This window comes from Scyliorhinus torazame, chromosome 31 (assembly GCF_047496885.1).
Source record: "Scyliorhinus torazame isolate Kashiwa2021f chromosome 31, sScyTor2.1, whole genome shotgun sequence".
NCBI lineage: Eukaryota > Metazoa > Chordata > Chondrichthyes > Carcharhiniformes > Scyliorhinidae > Scyliorhinus > Scyliorhinus torazame.
The window spans coordinates 6,487,703-6,507,859 of record NC_092737.1 but is presented as its reverse complement, the minus strand read 5'-3'; the positions used below and the strand labels follow the sequence as shown (position 1 = coordinate 6,507,859).

The window sequence follows — 20,157 nt, the reverse complement described above, 5'->3', positions numbered from 1 at the left end:
ACTGTATTAAACTGTACCTGATGGAATGTTTCACTGTGATTCTAACTGATTTAAACTGTACCTGATGGAATGTTTCACTGTTATTCTAACTGTATTAAACTGTACCTGATGGAATGTTTCACTGTGACTCAAACTGTATTAAACTGTACTGGATGGAATGTTTCACTCTGATTCTCACTGTATTAAACTGTACCTGATGGAATGTTTCACTCTGATTCTAACGGATTTAAACTGTACCTGATGGAATGTTTCACTATGATTCTAACTGGATCAAACTGTACCTGATGGAATATTTCACTGTGATTCTAACAGTATTAAACTGTACCTGATGGAATGTTTCACTGTGATTCTAACTGTATTAAACTGTACCTGATGGAATGTTTCACTCTGATTCGAACTGTGTTAAACTGTACCTGATGGAATGTTTTACTGTGATTCTAACTGTATCAAACTGTACCTGATGGAATGTTTCACTCTGATTCTAACTGTATTAAACTGTACCTGATGGAATGTTTCACTCTGATTCGAACTGTATTAAACGGTACCTGATGGAATGTTTCACTGTGATTCTAACTGTATTAAACTGTACCTGATGGAATGTTTTACTGTGATTCTAACAGTATCAAATTGTACCTGATGGAATGTTTCACTGTGATTCTAACTGTATTAAACTGTATCTGATGGAATGTTTCACTGTGATTCTAACTGTATCAAAATGTACCTGATGGAATGTTTCACTGTAGAACATAGAACATAGAACAATACAGCGCAGTACAGGCCCTTCGGCCCACGATGTTGCACCGAAACAAAAGCCATCTAACCTACACTATGCCATTATCATCCATATGTTTATCCAATAAACTTTAAAATGCCCTCAATGTTGGCGAGTTCACTACTGTAGCAGGTAGGGCATTCCACGGCCTCACTACTCTTTGCGTAAAGAACCTACCTCTGACCTCTGTCCTATATCTATTACCCCTCAGTTTAAAGTTATGTCCCCTCGTGCCAGCCATATCCATCCGCGGGAGAAGGCTCTCACTGTCCACCCTATCCAACCCCCTGATCATTTTGTATGCCTCTATTAAGTCTCCTCTTAACCTTCTTCTCTCCAACGAAAACAACCTCAAGTCCGTCAGCCTTTCCTCATAAGATTTTCCCTCCATACCAGGCAACATCCTGGTAAATCTCCTCTGCACCCGCTCCAAAGCCTCCACGTCCATCCTATAATGCGGTGACCAGAACTGTACGCAATACTCCAAATGCGGCCGGACCAGAGTTCTGTACAGCTGCAACATGACCTCCCGACTCCGGAACTCAATCCCTCTACCAATAAAGGCCAACACGCCATAGGCCTTCTTCACAACCCTATCAACCTGGGTGGCAACTTTCAGGGATCTATGTACATGGACACCTAGATCCCTCTGCTCATCCACACTTTCAAAAACTTTACCATTAGCCAAATATTCCGCATTCCTGTTATTCCTTCCAAAGTGAATCACCTCACACTTCTCTACATTAAACTCCATTTGCCACCTCTCGGCCCAGCTCTGCAGCTTATCTATATCCCCCTGTAACCTGCTACATCCTTCCACACTATCGACAACACCACCGACTTTAGTATCGTCTGCAAATTTACTCACCCACCCTTCTGCGCCTTCCTCTAGGTCATTGATAAAAATGACAAACAGCAACGGCCCCAGAACAGATCCTTGTGGTACTCCACTTGTGACTGTACTCCATTCTGAACATTTCCCATCAACCACCACCCTCTGTCTTCTTTCAGCTAGCCAATTTCTGATACACATCTCTAAATCACCCTCAATCCCCAGCCTCCGTATTTTTTGCAATAGCCTACCGTGGGGAACCTTATCAAACGCTTTGCTGAAATCCATATACACCACATCAACTGCTCTACCCTCGTCTACCTGTTCAGTCACCTTCTCAAAGAACTCAATAAGGTTTGTGAGGCATGACCTACCCTTCACAAAGCCATGCTGACTATCCCTGATCATATTATTCCTATCTAGATGATTATAAATCTTGTCCCTTATAATCCCCTCCAAGACTTTACCCACTACAGTTTAACTGTATTAAACTGTATCTGATGGAATGTTTCACTCTGATTCTCACTGTATTAAACTGTACCTGATGGAATGTTTCACTGTGATTCGAACTGTATTAAACGGTACATGATGGAATGTTTCACTGTGATTCTAACTGTATTAAACTGTACCTGATGGAATGTTTCACTGTGATTCTGTGTTAAACTGTACCTGATGGAATGTTTCACTGTGATTCTAACTGTATCAAACTGTACCTGATGGAATGTTTCACTGTGATTCTAACTGTATTAAACTGTACCTGATGGAATGTTTAACTGTGATTCTCACTGTATTAAACTGTACCCATTGGAATGTTTCACTCTGATTCGAACTGTATTAAACTGTACCTGATGGAATGTTTCACTGTGATTCTAACTGTATTAAACTGTATCTGATGGAATGTTTCACTCTGATTCTCACTGTATTACACTGTACCTGATGGAATGTTTCACTCTGATTCTAACGGATTTAAACTGTACCTGATGGAATGTTTCATTATGATTCTAACTGGATCAAACTGTACCTGGTGGAATGTTTCACTCTGAGTCTAACTGTATTAAACTGTTCCTGATGGAATGTTTCACTGTGATTCTAACTGTATTAAACTGTACCTGATGGAATGTTTCACTGTGATTCTAACTGTATTAAACTGTACCTGATGGAATGTTTCACTGTGATTCTAACGGTATTAAACTTTCCTGATGGAATGTTTCACTGTGATTCTAACTGTATTAAACTGTACCTGATGGAATGTTTCACTCTGATTCTAACTGTATTAAACTGTACCTGATGGAATGTTTCACTCTAATTCTAACTGTATTAAACTGGACCTGATGGAATGTTTCACTGTGATTCGAACTGTATTAAACGGTACATGATGGAATGTTTCACTGTGATTCTAACTGTATTAAACTGTACCCATTGGAATGTTTCACTGTGATTCTAACTGTATTAAACTGTACCTGATGGAATGTTTCACTGTGATTCTAACTGTATCAAACTGTACCTGATGGAATGTTTCACTGTGATTCTAACTGTATTAAACTGTACCTGATGGAATGTTTCACTGTGATTCTAACAGTATTAAACTGTACCTGATGGAATGTTTCACTCTGATTCTAATCGTATTAAACTGTCCTGATGGAATGTTTCACTCTGATTCTAACTGTATTAAACTGTACCTGATGGAATGTTTCACTGTGACTCAAACTGTATTAAACTGTACCTGATGGAATGTTTCACTGTGATTCTAACTGTATTATACTGTACCTGATGGAATGTTTCACAGTGATTCTAACTGTGACAAACTGTACCCAATGGAATGTTTCACTGTGATTCTAACTGTATCAAACTGTACCTGATGGAATGTTTCACTGTGATTCTAACTGTATTAAACTGTACCTGATGGAATGTTTCACTCTGATTCGAACTGTATTAAACTGTACCTGATGGAATGTTTCACTGTGATTCTAACTGTATTAAACTGTACCTGATGGAATGTTTCACTGTGATTCTAACTGTATCAAACTGTACCTGATGGAATGTTTCACTGTGATTCTAACTGTATTAAACTGTACCTGATGGAATGTTTCACTGTGATTCTGTGTTAAACTGTACCTGATGGAATGTTTCACTGTGATTCTAACAGCATTAAACTGTACCTGATGGAATGTTTCACTGTGATTCTAACTGTATTAAACTGTATCCATTGGAATGTTTCACTCTGATTCTAACTGTATTAAACTGTACCTGGAATGTTTCACTCTGATTCTAACTGTATTAAACTGTCCTGATGGAATGTTTCACTCTGGTTCTAACTGTATTAAACTGTACATGATCGAATGTTTCACTGTGACTCTAACTGTATTAAACTGTACCTGATGGAATGTTTCACTCTGATTCTAACTGTATTAAACTGTCCTGATGGAATGTTTCACTCTGATTCTAACCGTATTAAACTTTCCTGATGGAATGTTTCACTCTGATTCTAACTGTATCAAACTGTACCTGATGGAATGTTTCACTGTGATTCTAACTGTATTAAACTGTATCTGATGGAATGTTTCACTGTGATTCTAACTGTATTAAACTGTACCTGATGGAATGTTTCACTGAGATTCTAACTGTATTAAACTGTACCTGATGGAATGTTTCACTCTGATTCTCACTGTATCAAACTGTACCTGATGGAATGTTTGACGGTGATTCTAACTGTATTAAACTACCTGATGGAATCTTTAAATAGCGGAGAGAGAGGAGAGAGTTCATTTAAATAGCGGAGAGAAAGGAGAGAGTTCATTTGAATAGCGTAGAGAGAGAGAGGAGATAGTTCATTTAAATAGCAGAGAGGGGAGAGAGTTAATTTAAATAGCAGAGAGAGAGGAGAGAGTTCATTTGAATAACGTAGAGAAAGAGAGAGGAGAGTTTGTTTAAATAGCAGAGAGAGAGGAGTTCATTTTAATAGCGGAGAGAGAGAGAGAGGAGAGAGTTCATTTAAATAGCAGAGAGGAGAGTTCATTTGAATAGCGTAGAGAGGAGAGAGTTCATTTAAATAGCGGAGAGAGAGGAGAGAGTTCATTTCAATAGCGTAGAGAGGAGAGAGTTCATTTGAATAGCGTAGAGAGAGAGGAGAGAGTTCATTTAAATAGCGGAGAGAGAGAGGGAGAGAGTTCATTTAAATAGCGGAGAGAGAGAGGAGAGAGTTTGTTTAAATAGCAGAGAGGAGAGAATTCATTTAAATAGCGGAGAGAGAGGAGAGAATTCATTTAAATAGTGGAGAGAGAGAGAGGAGATAGTTCATTTAAATAGCAGAGAGGGGAGAGAGTTCATTTAAATAGCGGAGAGAGAGGAGAGAGAGTTTGTTTAAATAGCGGAGAGAGGGAGAGTTCATTTAAATAGTGGAGTGAGTGGAGAGAGTTCATCAATAAAAAGGGTGAAAAGATAACGTCCAATACCAGTGCCTTGTGCTTAAACAAATTGAATTGAAAATTGAAAATCGCTTGTCACAAGTAGGCCTCAATGAAGTTACTGTGAAAAGCCCCTAGTCGCCACATTCCGGAGGCTGTTACGGGAATTGAACCGTGCTGCTGGCCTGCCTTGGTCTGCTTTCAAAGCCAGCGATTTAGCCCTGTGCTAAACAGCCCCAGTCAGACTACCATGGGATGATATAAGCTGGTTAGGGTAAACTGGGAACAAAGATTGGGAAATCTTTAAAGGTCAACAGAAAACCACGAAAAAAGCTGTAAAGAAAAGCAAGATAGATTAAACTAGCTCAGAATATAAAAACAGACAGCAATACGGTCTACAAATACATAAAAAGGAAAAGAGTAGCTGAAGTAAACCTTGGTCCTTTAGTGGGTGAGAAGGGGGATTTAATAATGGGAAATGACCGAAGTATTGAACAGGTATTTTGTGTCGGTCTTCACAGTTGAAGACACAAATAACATGCTAATAATTGTTGGCAAGGAGGCTATGGCAGGTAAGGACCTAGATACGATCATTATCACTAAGGAGATAGTGTTGGGCAAGCTAATGAGGTAAAGGTAGACAAGTCTTCGGCCCCTGATGGAATGCATCCAAGGGTACTGAAAGAGATGGCGGGGGAAATAGCAAATGCACTGGTGATAATTTACCAAAATTCGCTGGACTCTGGAGTGGTTCCGGCAGATTGGAAAACAGCAAACGTGACGCCGCTGTTTAAGAAAGGAGGTGGACAAAAGGCGGGTAACTTTAGGCCGGTTAGCTTAACTTCTGTAGTGGGGAAAATGCTTGAATCTATCATACGAGACATTTGGATAGGAATTGTCCCATTGGACAGACGCAGCATGGGTTCATGAAAGGCAGGTCACGTTTAACTAATTTGCTGGAATTCTTTGAGGACATTACGAGCGCGGTGGACAACGGGGAACCGGTGGATGTGGTGTATCTGGATTTACAGAAGGCATTCGACAAGGTGCCGCACAAAAGACTGCTGCATAAGATAAAGGTGCATGGCGTTACGGGTCATGTATTAGCACGGATAGAGGATTGGTAACTGACAGAAAGCAAAGAGTGGGGATTAATAGGTGTTTTTCTGGTTGGCGATCAGTGGCTAGTGGTGTGCCTCAGGGATCAGTGTTGGGACTGCAATTGTTTACAATTTACATAGATTATCTGGAGTTGGGGACCCAAGTGCAATGTGTCAAAAGTTCGCTGCTCACACTAAGATGAGTGGTAGAGTAAAGTGTGCCGAGGGATATAGAAAGTTTACGTGAGTGGGCAAGGGTCTGGCAGATGGAGTTCAATGTTGGTAAATGTGAGGTCATCCATTTTGGTCGGAATAACAGCAAAATGGACTATTATTTAAATGGTAAAAAATTGCAGCATGCTGCTGTGCAGAGGGACCTGGGTGTCCTTGTGCTTGAGTCGCAAAAAAGTTGGTTTGCAGATGCAGCAGGTAATTAAGAAGGCGAATGGAATTTTGTCCTTCACTGCTGGAGGGATGGAGTTTAAAAGCAGGGAGGTTATGTTGCAGCTGTATAGGGTGCAGGTGAGGCCACACCTGCCTGGAGCACTGTGTACACTTTTGGTCTCCTTACTTGAGAAAGGACGTACTGGCACTGGAGGGGGTGCAGAGGAGATTCACTTGGTTGATTCCGGAGTTGAGAGGATTGGTTTATGAGGAGAGACTGAGAAGACTGAGGCTATACTCAGTGGAATTTAGAAGAATGAGAGGGGATCTGATATAAACATCTAAAATTATGAAGGGAATAGATTGGATAGAAGCAGGGAGGTTGTTTCCACTGGCGGGTGAAACTAGAACTAGGAGGCATAGCCTCAAAATAAGGGGAAGTAGATTTAGGACTGAGTTGAGGAGGAACTTCTTCACCCAAAGGGTTGCGAATCTGTGGAGTTCCCTGCCCAGTGAGGCTACCTCATTGGATGTTTTTGAGGCAAAGGTAGATAGATTTGTGAACAGTAAAGGAATTAAGGGTTACGGTGAGCGGGCGGGTTAGTGGAGCCGAGTCCACAGTAAGATCAGCCGTGATCTCACTGAATGGCGGAGCAGGCTCGAGGGGCCGAATGGCCCAATCCTGCGAAATTATACATTCTATCTTCAATTTGAAACTGTCAGTGGCATGTTCAGCCAATGTACCCTCGTGTTTGTATCGTCTGGTCACTGTAGCACACACCGCCATACCATTCAGCACATTTACCCACTCAGCCAATACAATGTGCCGAATCTTTCCCCAAACACATTGTTACCTCCAACGCCACTGAATGGGATTTGGCCAACGGAGACGCCCGTCTCTGCTGGCTTCGTACGGCCGGACGGAAGTCCTCTCGCCTGCTCCTGGGCGCCGAAGAGGCTCGAGCCGTGGGTGGACATGTCTCCGCCGGCTTCATCGCGGCAAACTTGCGGCGCGTCCTTCTGCCGTGCCACATAGCGGGAATACAAGGGGTGCCCTCGGTCCAGGGGCAGCTTGCCCGTCAGCCTTGCACCTTGCGCCTGGTGGGCATTCTCTCCGTGGTCCATGCCAGCGAGCTTTCGGCCGAGCCCCGGCGCACCGTGGCTGTTGGTCTGCACGGACGCGCTCGAGGCAGCCTTGGGTTTCTCTGTGGAATCGGCGGGGGAGCTCCCCCGGAGCGGGACGGATGCTGCACTCCGCTTGCCGGCACCTTCCAAGGCGCCGGCCTGACCTACGAGTCTGGGATCCTTGGGCAAGGGTTGACAAGTGGCGGCCGGCGACGGGCCCAGGAGCCTCACGGACGGGTTTCTGCTTGCCGCCTTCAGCCACTCGTTTCCCTCAGGCGAACGGGCCTCCTTGCGGCTGTCCGAGCACGGGCCGGCGGCGCCCGGACGCCCGTCCCGGAACACCTTACCTTCCTCCGGATACTTCCGGCAGGCTCCCCATTCCCGTGGCCGGGCGTTGGCCGGGCTCTCGGATCCCTCATCCGCCGGCTGGCCAGTGCCGTCAGACTGGCTGCCGCGCTTGGCCCCGTGAGGCTGCGGCACCCTCCTCTTCCTGGACAGGTTCCAGATCCTCCAGTGGAACGTCAAGGGAGAAATCCGGCGATACAGGAGCATGTGGAAGGCCTGCATCAGCTTCCACCTCTTCCGGAATCGCCTCCTCTTCAGGCTTCTGCATGGCTTAGCCACCGGCGCCATCTTGCACCCACCCCCTCGGTGATCCGCCCCTCCACCCAGGGCGTAGCGGCTGCAGCGTGTACAGTCGTTTGTAAAGTTACAATTTTTCTCCATTCGTTTGGCACTAACCCTGGTGTCTGCGACGTTCTCGCACGGGACACTGCCCTCCGCCACCTCCCAGTCAGAAGCCACGCCCCAGTCACTTGTCCCTTTTTCCGACAGCTCGTCAAAGATGGCTTTTCTTTTCCGCAACAGATTGTTCCAGGTGGTGTGATTCCCCAAGGAGTGGCTTCCATCTTTCTGCGCCCGCCCTTCCATCGAGTTTGAAGCACCTTTGTACCCCTTGCGTTCCTGGAACCAACCCTCGGCCGATCGAGTCTTCTCCCTTCTCCCCGTCAAGTCCATTTTCTGACCGGGACAAGGTTGCTCTCGTCTTGGGGGTGATGGGGCGTCGAGTTGGAGACCAGTGTACCCGCCGTGTTTCCTTCCTTGGGTGTTATCTCTCATACTTCCTCGCTACCTGAAGATGGGAAATTGGGGTTTTTAGTACAGGTTTCATTCTTTCCCCCCCCCCCCCCCCTCCCCCAACTCCCTTCAATCCTTCCCTAAAAGCATTGACACATTGGGTTCAATTGTACAGGAATCTCCTATTCCCCCTCCGAGAGCTCAGCTCTCCCCCAATTCCAGCCTCTTATGCATTCCTTTTTAAAATAAATTTAGAGTACCCAATTCATTTTTTCCAATTAAGTGGCAATTTATCGTGGCCAATCCACCTACCCTGCACATCTTTGGGTTGTGGGGGTGAGACCCACGCAGACACGGGGAGAATGTGCAAACTCCACACGGACAGTGACCCGGGGCCCGGGATGGAACCTGGGACCTCGGCGCCGTGAGGCAGCAGTGCTAACCCACTGCGCCCCCGTGCCGCCCTCTTGTGCGTTCCTGATTTATATCACTTTGCCATGCTGGCCAGAGATCAAACTCAGCAGCTTCCTGTCTGTATAGCTGAGCACCATATCACACGGGACAATCCTGCCCGATTCCTACTGATTTAGGTTGAGAGGCGGTAGATTTAGAACTGAGACGAGGAGGAACTACTTCTCGCAGAGGGTGGTGAATTTGTGGAACTCGCTGCCCCATAGTGCGGTGGAATCTGAATCATTGAATGTTTCAAGATGGAAACACTCGCTCAGTACTGCATGGGAAGTGCTGCAATGCAGCGCTCACTCAGTACTGCCTGGGAAGTGCTGCAATGCAGCGCTCACTCAGTACTGCCTGGGAAGTGCTGCAATGCAGCGCTCGCTCAGTACTGCATGGGAAGTGCTGCAATGCAGCGCTCGCTCAGTACTGCACGGGAAGTGCTGCAATGCAGCGCTCGCCCAGTACTGTATGGGAACATAGAACATTACAGCGCAGTACCGGCCCTTCGGCCCTCGATGTTGCGCCGACCTGTGAAACCACTCTAAAGCCCATCTACACTATTCCCTTATTGTCCATATGTCTATCCAATGACCATTTGAATGCCCTTAGTGTTGTCGAGTCCACTACTGTTGCAGGCAGGGCATTCCACGCCCTTACTACTCTCTGAGTAAAGAACCTACCTCTGACATCTGTCCTATATCTATCTCCCCTCAATTTAAACCCTCGTGCGAGACATCACCATCCGAGGTAAAATGCTCTCACTGTCCACCCTATCCAATCCTCTGATCATCTTTTATGCCTCAATTAAGTCTCCTCCTAACCTTCTTCTCTCTAATGAAAACAGCCTCAAGTCCCTCAGCCTTTCCTCATAAGATCTTCCCTCCATACCAGGCAACATTCTGGTAAATCTCCTCGGCACCCTTTCCAATGCTTCCACATCCTTCCTAGAATGCGGCGACCAGAATTGCACGCAATACTCCAAATGCGGCCGCACCAGAGGTTTGTACAGCTGCAACATGACCTCATGGCTCCGAGACTCAATCCCTCTACCAATAAAAGCTAAGACACCGTATGCCTTCTTAACAACCCTCTCAACCTGGGTGGCAACTTTCAGGGATCTATGTACATGGACACCGAGAATTGACTTCAGGAAGCAAAGTACTGTACACACACCTGTCAGCATCAACGGGGCCGAGGTGGAGATGGTTAGCAGTTTCAAATTCTTAGGAGTGCACATCTCCAAAAATCTGTCCTGGTCCACCCACGTCGACGCTACCACCAAGAAAGCACAACAGCGCCTATACTTCCTCAGGAAACTAAGGAAATTTGGCATGTCCACATTGACTCTCACCAACTTTTACAGATGCACCATAGAAAGCATCCTATCTGGCTGCATCACAGCCTGGTATGGCAACTGCCCAGGACCGCAAGAAACTTCAGAGAGTCGTGAACACCGCCCAGTCCATCACACAAACCTGCCTCCCATCCATTGACTCCCGCTGCCTGGGGAAAGCGGGCAGTATAATCAAAGATCCCACCCACCCGGCTTACTCACTCTTCCAACTTCTTCCATCGGGCAGGAGATACAGAAGTCTGAGAACAGAACAGACTCAAAAACAGCTTCTTCCCCACTGTCACCAGACTCCTAAATGACTCTCTTATGGACTGATTTCATTAACACTACACCCTGTATGCTTCATCCGATGCCAGTGCTTATGTAGTTACATTGTATATGTTGTGTTGCCCTATTATGTATTTTCTTTTATTCCCTTTTCTTCCCATGTACTTAATGGTCTGTTGAGCTGCTCGCAGAAAAATACTTTTCACTGTACCTTGGTACACGTGACAATAAACAAATCCAATCCAATCTCTCTGCTCATCCACACTGCCAAGAATCTTACCATTAGCCCAGTACTCTGTCTTCCTGTTATTCCTTCCAAAATGAATCACCTCACACTTTTCTGCATTAAACTCCATTTGCCACCTCTCAGCCCAGCGCTGCAGCTTCTCTATGTCCCTCTGTAACTTGTAACATCATTCCGCACTGTCCACAACTCCACCGACTTTAGTGTCATCTGCAAATGTACTCATCCATCCTTCTACACCCTCCTCTAGGTCATTTATAAAAATGACAAACAGCAGTGGCCCCACAACAGATCCTTGTGGTACACCACTAGTAGCTAGCCAATTTCTGATCCAAACTGCTAAATCACCCCGAATCCCATGCCTCCGTATTTTCTGCAGTAGCCTACCGTGGGGAACCTTATCAAACGCTTTACTGAAATCCATATACACCACATCAACTGCTTTACCCTCATCCACCTGTTTGGTCTCATGTACCGAGGTTAAGGTTTGTGAGGCACGACCTACCCTTCACAAAACCGTGATCACTATCTCATCCTATCTCTTATAAACCTTTCCAAGATTTTGCCCACAACAGAAGTAAGGCTCACTGGTCTATAGTTACCGGAGTTGTCACTACTCCCCTTCTTCAACAAGGGGACAACATTTGCTATCCTCCAGTCTTCTGGCACTATTCCTGTCGACAAAGACGACTTAAAGATCAAAGCCAAAGGCTCAGCAATCTCCTCCCTAGCTTCCCAGAGAATCCTAGGATAAATCCCATCCGGCCCAGGGGACTTATCTATTTTCACACTTTCCAGAAGTGCTGGAATGCAGCATTCTCCCAGTACTGCACGCAAAGTGCTGCAATGCAGCACTCGTTCAGTACTGCATGGGAAGTGCTGCAATGCAGTGCTCACCCAGTACTGCCTGGGAAGTGCTGCAATGCAGCATTCTCCCAGTACTGCACGCAAAGTGCTGCAATGCAGCGCTCACTCAGTACTGCCTGGGAAGTGCTGCAATGCAGTGCTCACCCAGTACTGCAAGGGAAGTGCTGCAATGCAGCACTCGCTCAGTACTGCCTGGGAAGTGCTGCAATGCAGCGCTCACTCAGTACTGCCTGGGAAGTGCTGCAATGCATCTCCCCACCCCCCTCACCCCACCCCCTCTTACCCTACACCTCTCCCTCCCCACCACCTCCCGAGCCCATCTCCCCACCCCACCTCCCCAAAACCCCACACCTCTCCCTAACCCCCATCCCCTCTCCCTAACCCCCATCTCCCCACCCATCCACCTACCCTCTCCCCACATCTTACACCCCCTCTGCCCAACCCATTCTCCTCTCACTCTATATTATTTTCTCTCTTTCTATTATTCTCACCATTCTGTTTCCTCTACCCCCTCTCTCTCTGTATATATTTATATTATTCTTTCTCTCACCATTCTGTTCTCGGTTTTCTCTCTCGCCCCTTTGTGTATATATATCTATATTTATGTATATTATATTATTCTCACCATTCTGCTTTCTCTCTCTCTCTCCCCCTTACACTCCCTCTCTCTCTATCTATATTCTATTATATTATTCTCACCATTCTGTTTTCTCTCTCTCCGTCTGTGTATATATATTCTCTCTCTCACCATTGTTGTTTTCTCTCTCCCCCTCCCCTCTCTACCCCCCCCCTCACTGTGTGTATATACATATATATATGTATTAGATTAGATTATATTTCTCTCACCATTCTCTCTGTCTCTTTCTCTCTCTCTCCCGCCTCTCTGTGTATATATATATTTATTATATCATATTATATTTTTCTCACCACTCTGTTCCTGTTTTCAATCTCCCCCTGTCTCTCTGTGTATATATATATTTATATCTATCTATATTAGGTTAGTTTAAAAAAAATTAATTTAGAGTATCCAATTTTTTTTTTTCCAATTAAGGGGCAATTTAGCGTGGCCAATCCACCTACCCTGCACATCTTTGGGTTGTGGGGGTGAAACTCACGCAGACACGGGGAGAATGTGCAAACTCCACACGGACAGTGACCCGGGGCCGGGATCGAACCTGGGACCTCGGTACATGAGACTGCAGTGCTAATCACTACGCCACCGTGCTGCCCCTATATTAGATTATTATTCCTGTGACCATTCTCTGTTTCTTTCTCTCTCTGTATATATTTATATTATATTTCTCTCACCATTCTCTCCGTCTCTCTCTCTCTCTCTGTGTCTCTCTCTCTCTCCCCCTCTCTCTCTATATATATTTAGTCTATTATATTAGATTATATATTTCCCTCACCATTCTCTCTCTGTCTCCCTCTCTCTGTGTATATATTTATTCTATTATATTAGATTATATATTTCCCTCACCATTCTCTCTCTTTCTCTCTCTCTCTCCATATATTTAGTCTATTAGATTATATATTTCCCTCGCCATTCTCTCCCTCTCTCTCTGTATATATTTATTAGATTAGATATTTCCCTCACTATTCTCTCTCTCTCTATATATATTTAGTCTATTAGATTAGATTATATATTTCCCTCACTATTCTCTCTCTCTCTCCCCCTCTCTCTCTATATATTTAGTCTATTAGATTAGATTATATATTTCCCTCACCATTCTCTCCCTCTCTCTCTGTCTCTCTCTGTCTCTCTGTATATATTTATTAGATTTGATTATATTTCCCTCACTATTCTCTCTCTCTCCCCCTCTCTCTATATATTTAGTCTATTAGATTAGATTATATATTTCTCTCACCATTCTCTCCGTCTCTCTCTCTCTCTCTCTGTATATATTTATTTTATTATATTAGATTATATATTTCCCTCACCATTCTGTCTCCCTCTCTCTGTCTGTGTATATATTTATTCTATTATATTCTATATTTCCTTCACCATTCTCTCTCTCTCCCCCTCTCTATATATATTTATTCTATTAGATTAGATTATATATTTCTCTCACCATTCTCTCTCTCTCTTTCTCCCTCTCTCTTTCTCTCTCTCCCTCCCTCTCTCCCTCCCTCCCTCTCTCTCTCCCTCCCTCTCTCTCTCCCTCCCTCTCTCTCCCTCCCTCCCTCTCCCTCTCTCTCTCTGTATATATTTATTATATTAGATTAGATTATATATTTCCCTCACCATTCTCTCTCTCTCCCCCTCTCTCTGTATATATTTATTAGATTATATATTTCCCTCACTATTCTCTCTCTCTCCCCCCTCTCTCTGTGTATATATTTATTAGATTAGATTATATATTTCCCTCACTATTCTCTCTCTCTCTCCCCCTCTCTCTCTATATATATTTATTATATTAGATTAGATATTTCCCTCACCATTCTCTCTCTCTCTCTGTATATATTTATTAGATTAGATTATATATTTCCCTCACCATTCTCTCTCTCTCCCCCCCTCTCTCTCTGTATATATTTATTATATTAGATTAGATTAGATATTTCCCTCACCATTCTCTCTCTCTCTCTCTGTATATATTTATTAGATTAGATTATATATTTCCCTCACTATTCTCTCTCTCTCCCCCTCTCTCTCTATATATTTAGTCTATTAGATTAGATTATATATTTCCCTCACCATTCTCTCTCCCTCTCTATATATTTATTATATTAGATTAGATTATATATTTCCCTCACCATTCTCTCTCTCCCTCTCTCTCTCTCTCTCTGTATATATTTATTATATTATATATTTCCCTCACCATTCTCTCTCTCTCCCCCCTCTCTCTCTGTATATATTTATTAGATTAGATTATATATTTCCCTCACTATTCTCTCTCTCCCCCTCTCTCTCTATATATATATTTATTAGATTAGATTAGATTATATATTTCCCTCACCATTCTCTGTCTCCTTCTCTCTGTCTGTGTATATATTTATTCTATTATATTAGATTATATATTTCCCTCACCATTCTCTCTCTCCCCCTCTCTCTATATATATTTATTATATTAGATTAGATTATATATTTCTCTCACCATTCTCTCTCTCTTTCTCCCTCCCTCTCTCTCTCTGTATATATTTATTATATTAGATTAGATTATATATTTCCCTCACCATTCTCTCTCTCTCTCCCCTTCTCTCTGTATATATTTATTAGATTAGATTATATATTTCCCTCACCATTCTCTCTCTCTCTCGCTCTCCCTCCCTCTCTGTGTATATATTTATTATATTAGATTAGATTATATATTTCCCTCACCATTCTCTCTCTCTTTGCCTCTCTCCGTCCCCCTCTCTCTCTCTCCCTGTGTATATATTTATATTAGAATAGATTATATATTTCCCTCACCATTCTCTCCCTCTCTCTTTCTCTCCCCTTCTCTCTCTCTCTCTCTCTATATATATATATATATATATATATTAGATTAAATTATATATTTCTCTCACTCTCTCTCCCTGTCTCTTTCTCTCCCCGTCTCTCTCTCTTTCTCTCTCTCTCTCTCATATATATATATTAGATTAGATTAATTTATATATTTGTCTCACCATTCTCTCACTCTCTGTCTGTTTCTCTATCTCCCATTCTCTCTGTGTATATATTTATATATTAAATTATATATTTATCTCTCTCTCTCTCTTTCTTTCTCTCTCCCCTGTCTCTCTTTCTTTCTCTCCCCCTGTCTCTCTCTCTCTCTTTCTCTCCCCCTGTCTCTCTCTCTCTCTCTCTGTGTATATATTTATATATTAAATTATATATTTATCTCTCTCTCTCTTTCATTCTCTCTCCCCTGTCTCTCTTTCTTTCTCTCCCCCCTGTCTCTCTCTCTCTCTTTCTCTCCCCCTGTCTCTCTCTCTCTCTTTCTCTCTCTCTGTGTATATATTTATATATTAAATTATATATTTATCTCTCTCTCTCTTTCATTCTCTCTCCCCTGTCTCTCTTTCTCTCCCCCTGTCTCTCTCTCTTTCTTTCTCTCCCCGTCTCTCTTTCTTTCTCTCCCCCTGTCTCTCTCTCTCTCTTTCTCTCTCTCTGTGTGTATATATTTATATGATATTAAATTATATATTCTCTCTCTCTCTCTTTCATTCTCTCTCCCCCTCGCTCTCTCTCTCTGTATATATTTATTAAATTATATATTTCCCTCACCATTCTCTCTCTCTCTCTCTCTCCCCTCCCTCTCTCTGGGTATATATTTATTAGATTAGTTTAGATTATATATGTATCTCACCATTCTCTCTTCTCTGTCTCTTTCTCTCTCTCCGTCGCGCTCTTTAAACGTCACCCGAGTCACCGGCGCGCCTCCACTGATGTCATGACGTCGCGCTCCGGGCCGTGCGCGCCTCCGGCCCTCCCGCCGCCGCCGCCGCCGACTCGCGCCCCCCCCCCCCCCCCCCCCCATCCGGGCACTGGACCCGGCAGGAAGCCGCCCAGAGACTGAGCAGGGCGTGGCCAGCAGGGAAAGGTCAAGGAAAGGTCAGGAGGGAAAGGTCAAGGAATGGTCAAGGAGGGAATGGTCAAGGAAAGGTCAGGAGGGAAAGGTCAAAGAGGGACTGCTCAGGAGGGAAGGATCAAGGAGGGAATAGACATGAGGGAATGGTAATGCTCAGGAGGGAAGGGTCAAGGAAATGCCAGGAGGGAGCGGTCAAGGAATGGTCAAGGAGGGAATGGTCAAGGAAAGGTCAGGAGGGAAAGGTCAAGGAGGGAATGCTCAGGAGGGAATGGTCAAGGAATGGTCAGGAGAGAAATGTCAAGGTATGGTCGTGGAAAGGTCAAGGAGTGGTCAAGGAGGGAATGGTCAGGGGGAAAAGTCAAGGAATGGTCAGGAGATAAAGGTCAAGGAAAGGCCAGGAGGCACTGGTCAAGGAATGGCTAGGAGAGAAAGGTCAGGAGAGCAAGATAAAGAAATGGTCAGGAGGGAAAGGTCAAGGAAAGGCCAGGAGGCAACGGTCAAGGAATGGCTAGGAGAGAAAGGTCAGGAGAGCAAGATAAAGAAATGGTCAGGAGATAAAGGTCAAGGAAAGGTCAGGAGGCAACGGTCAAGGAAAGGCCAGGTGGGAAAGGTCAAGGAAAGGCCAGGTGGGAAAGGTCAAGGAAAGGCCAGAAGGGAATGGCCAGGATGGAATGGCCAGAAGGGAATGGTCAGGAGGGAATGGTCAGGGGGGAATGGCCAGGAGGGAATGGTCAGGGGGAATGGTCAGGAGGGAATGGTCAGGGGGTGAATGGCCAGGGGGGAATGGTCAGGGGGGAATGGTCCGTATGGAATGGTCAGGAGGGAATGGTCAGGAGGGAATGGTTAGGAGGGAATGGCCAGGGGGGAATGGTCAGGGGGAATGGTCAAGGAGGAAATGGTTAGGAGGGAATGGCCAGGGGGGAATGGTCAGGAGGGAATGGTCAGGGGGAATGGTCAAGGAGGGAATGGTCAAGGACGGAATGGTCAGGGGGGAATGGTCAGGGTGGAATGGTTAGGAGGGAATGGCCAGAGGGGAATGGTCAGGGGGGAATGGCCAGGAGGGAATGGTCAAGGGGGAATGGCCAGGGGGGAATGGTCAGGGGGGAATGGTCCGTATGGAATGGTCAGGAGTGAATGGACAGGAGGGAATGGTCAGGGGGGAATGGTCAGGGGGGAATGGTTAGGAGGGAATGGCCAGGGGGGAATGGTCAGGGGGAATGGTCAGGGGGGAATGGTCAAGGAGGGAATGGTCAAGGAGGGAACGGTCAAGGACGGAATGGTCAGGAGGGAATGGCCAGGGGGGAGTGGCCAGGGGGGAATGGTCAGGAGGGAATGGCCAGGGGGGAATGGCCAGGAGGGAGTGGCCAGGAGGGTGTGGCCGGGGGGAATGGCCAGGGGGGAGTGGTCAGGAGGGAATGGCCAGGGGGGAGTGGCCGGGGGGGAATGGCCAGGAGGGTGTGGCCGGGGGGGAATGGCCAGCGGGGAATGGCCAGGGGGGAGTGGCCCGGGGGGAATGGCCAGGGGGGAATGGCCAGGGGGGGAATGGCCAGGGGGGAATGGCCAGGGGGGAATGGCCAGGGGGGAGTGGCCGGGGGAAATGGCCAGGGGGGAGTGGCCAGGGGGGAATGGCCATGAGGGAGTGGGCGGTGGGGGAGTGGCCAGGGGGGAGTGGGCGGTGGGGGAGTGGCCAGGGGGGAGTTGCCATGGGGGAGTGGCCAGGGGGGAGTGGCCGGGGGGAGTGGCCAGGGGGTAGTGGCCAGGAGGGAGTGGGCGGGGGAGAATGGCCAGGAGTGAGTGGCCAGGGGGGAGTGGCCAGGAGGGAGTGGCCAGGAGTCAGTGGGCGGGGGGGGAGTGGCCAGGAGTGAGTGGCCAGGAGTGAATGGCCTGGGGGGAGTGGCCAGGAGTGAATGGCCAGGGGGGAGTGGCCAGGAGTGAGTGGCCAGGGGGGAGTGGCCAGGAGGGAGTGGCCAGGGGGGAGTGGCCAGGGGGGAGTGGCCAGGGGGGAGTGGCCAGGAGTGAGTGGCCAGGGGGGAGTGGCCAGGAGTGAGTGGCCAGGGAGGAGTGGAAGGAGGGAGTGGCCAGGAGGGAGTGGCCAGGAGTGAGTGGCCAGGGGGGAGTGGCCAGTGGGGAGTGGCCGGGGGGGAGTGGCCGGGGGGAGTGGCCAGGGGGTAGTGGCCAGGAGGGAATGGGCGGGGGAGAATGGCCAGGAGTGAGTGGCCAGGGGGGAGTGGCCAGGAGGGAGTGGCCAGGAGTCAGTGGGCGGGGGGGAGTGGCCAGGAGTGAGTGGCCAGGAGTGAATGGCCAGGGGGGAGTGGCCAGGAGTGAATGGCCAGGGGGGAGTGGCCAGGAGTGGGTGGCCAGGGGGGAGTGGCCAGGAGGGAGTGGCCAGGGGTGAGTGGCCAGGGGGGAGTGGCCAGGGGGGAGTGGCCAGGAGTGAGTGGCCAGGGGGGAGTGGCCAGGAGTGAGTGGCCAGGGAGGAGTGGAAGGAGGGAGTGGCCAGGAGAGAGTGGCCAGGAGTGAGTGGCCAGGGGGGAGTGGCCAGTGGGGAGTGGCTGGGGGGGAGTGGCCAGGGGGGAGTGGCCAGGAGTGAGTAGCCAGGCGGGAGTGGCCAGGAGGGATTGGCCGGGGGGGAGTGGCCAGGAGGGAGTGGCCAGGAGGGAATGGCCAGGAGGGAGTGGCCAGGGGGGAGTGGCCAGGAGGGAGTGGCCAGGGGGGAATGGCCAGGAGGGAATGGCCAGGGGGGAGTGGCCGGGGGGGGTGGGGGTGGCCAGGGGGGAGTGGCCACGGGGGAGTGGCCAGGGGGGAATGGTCAGGGGGAATGGCCAGGAGGGAGTGGCCAGGGGGGAGTGGCCAGGGGGGAATGGCCTGGGGGGCGTGGTCAGGGGGGGGAGTGGCCAGGGGGGAATGCTCAGGAGGGAAGGGTCAAGGAAATGCCAGGAGGGAACGGTCAAGGAATGGTCAAGGAGGGAATGGTCAAGGAAAGGTCAGGAGGGAAAGGTCAAGGAGGGAATGCTCAGGAGGGAATGGTCAAGGAATGGTCAGGAGAGAAATGTCAAGGTATGGTCGGGGAAAGGTCAAAGAGTGGTCAAGGAGGGAATGGTCAGGGGGAATGGTCAAGGAGGGAATGGTCAAGGACGGAATGGTCAGGGGGGAATGGTCAGGGTGGAATGGTCAGGGGGGAATGGTCAGGAATGAATGGTCAGGGGGGAATGGCCAGGGGGGAATGGTCAGGGGGGAATGGTCCGTATGGAATGGTCAGGAGTGAATGGTCAGGAGGGAATGGTCAGGGGGGAATGGTTAGGAGGGAATGGCCAGGGGGGAATGGCCAGGGGGAATGGTCAGGAGGGAATGGTTAGGAGGGAATGGCCAGGGGGGAATGGTCAGGGGGAATGGTCAGGAGGGAATGGTTAGGAGGGAATGGCCAGGGGGGAATGGTCAAGGAGGGAATGGTCAAGGAGGGAACGGTCAAGGAGGGAATGGTTAAGGACGGAATGGTCAGGGGGAATGGTCAGGGGGAATGGTCAAGGAGGAAATAGTCAAGGACGGAATGGTCAGGAGGGAATGGCCAGGGGGGAGTGGCCAGGGGGGAATGGTCCCTGCTGATTTTACCTGCAGGAAGTGCTGCCATCTCCAGCTCCTCCAAGGCCGAGTTAGGGAACTGGAGCTGGAGTTGGAAGAACTTCGGATCATTCGGGAGGCAGAAGGGGTCATAGATAGCAGCTTCAGGGAATTAGTTACACCAAAGATTGGAGATAGGTGGGTAA

At 47.5% G+C, this 20,157-nt stretch overlaps 1 protein-coding gene across 1 annotated transcript in view; it reads right to left on the bottom strand.

The window, feature by feature from the left end:
* LOC140404637 (uncharacterized) overlaps positions 1-16,259 on the bottom strand; it is a 100,303-nt gene extending 84,044 nt beyond the window's left edge. Inside the window, exons 1-2 of the mRNA XM_072493247.1 lie at positions 16,172-16,259; positions 7,347-8,749 (exon numbers count right to left, since the gene is read on the bottom strand). Of these exons, the coding sequence (XP_072349348.1) occupies positions 7,347-8,736 (1,390 nt within the window). The 5' untranslated portion in view covers positions 8,737-8,749; positions 16,172-16,259. The remainder of the gene's footprint in view (positions 1-7,346; positions 8,750-16,171) is intronic.
* Between the last annotated feature and the right edge of the window lie 3,898 nt (positions 16,260-20,157).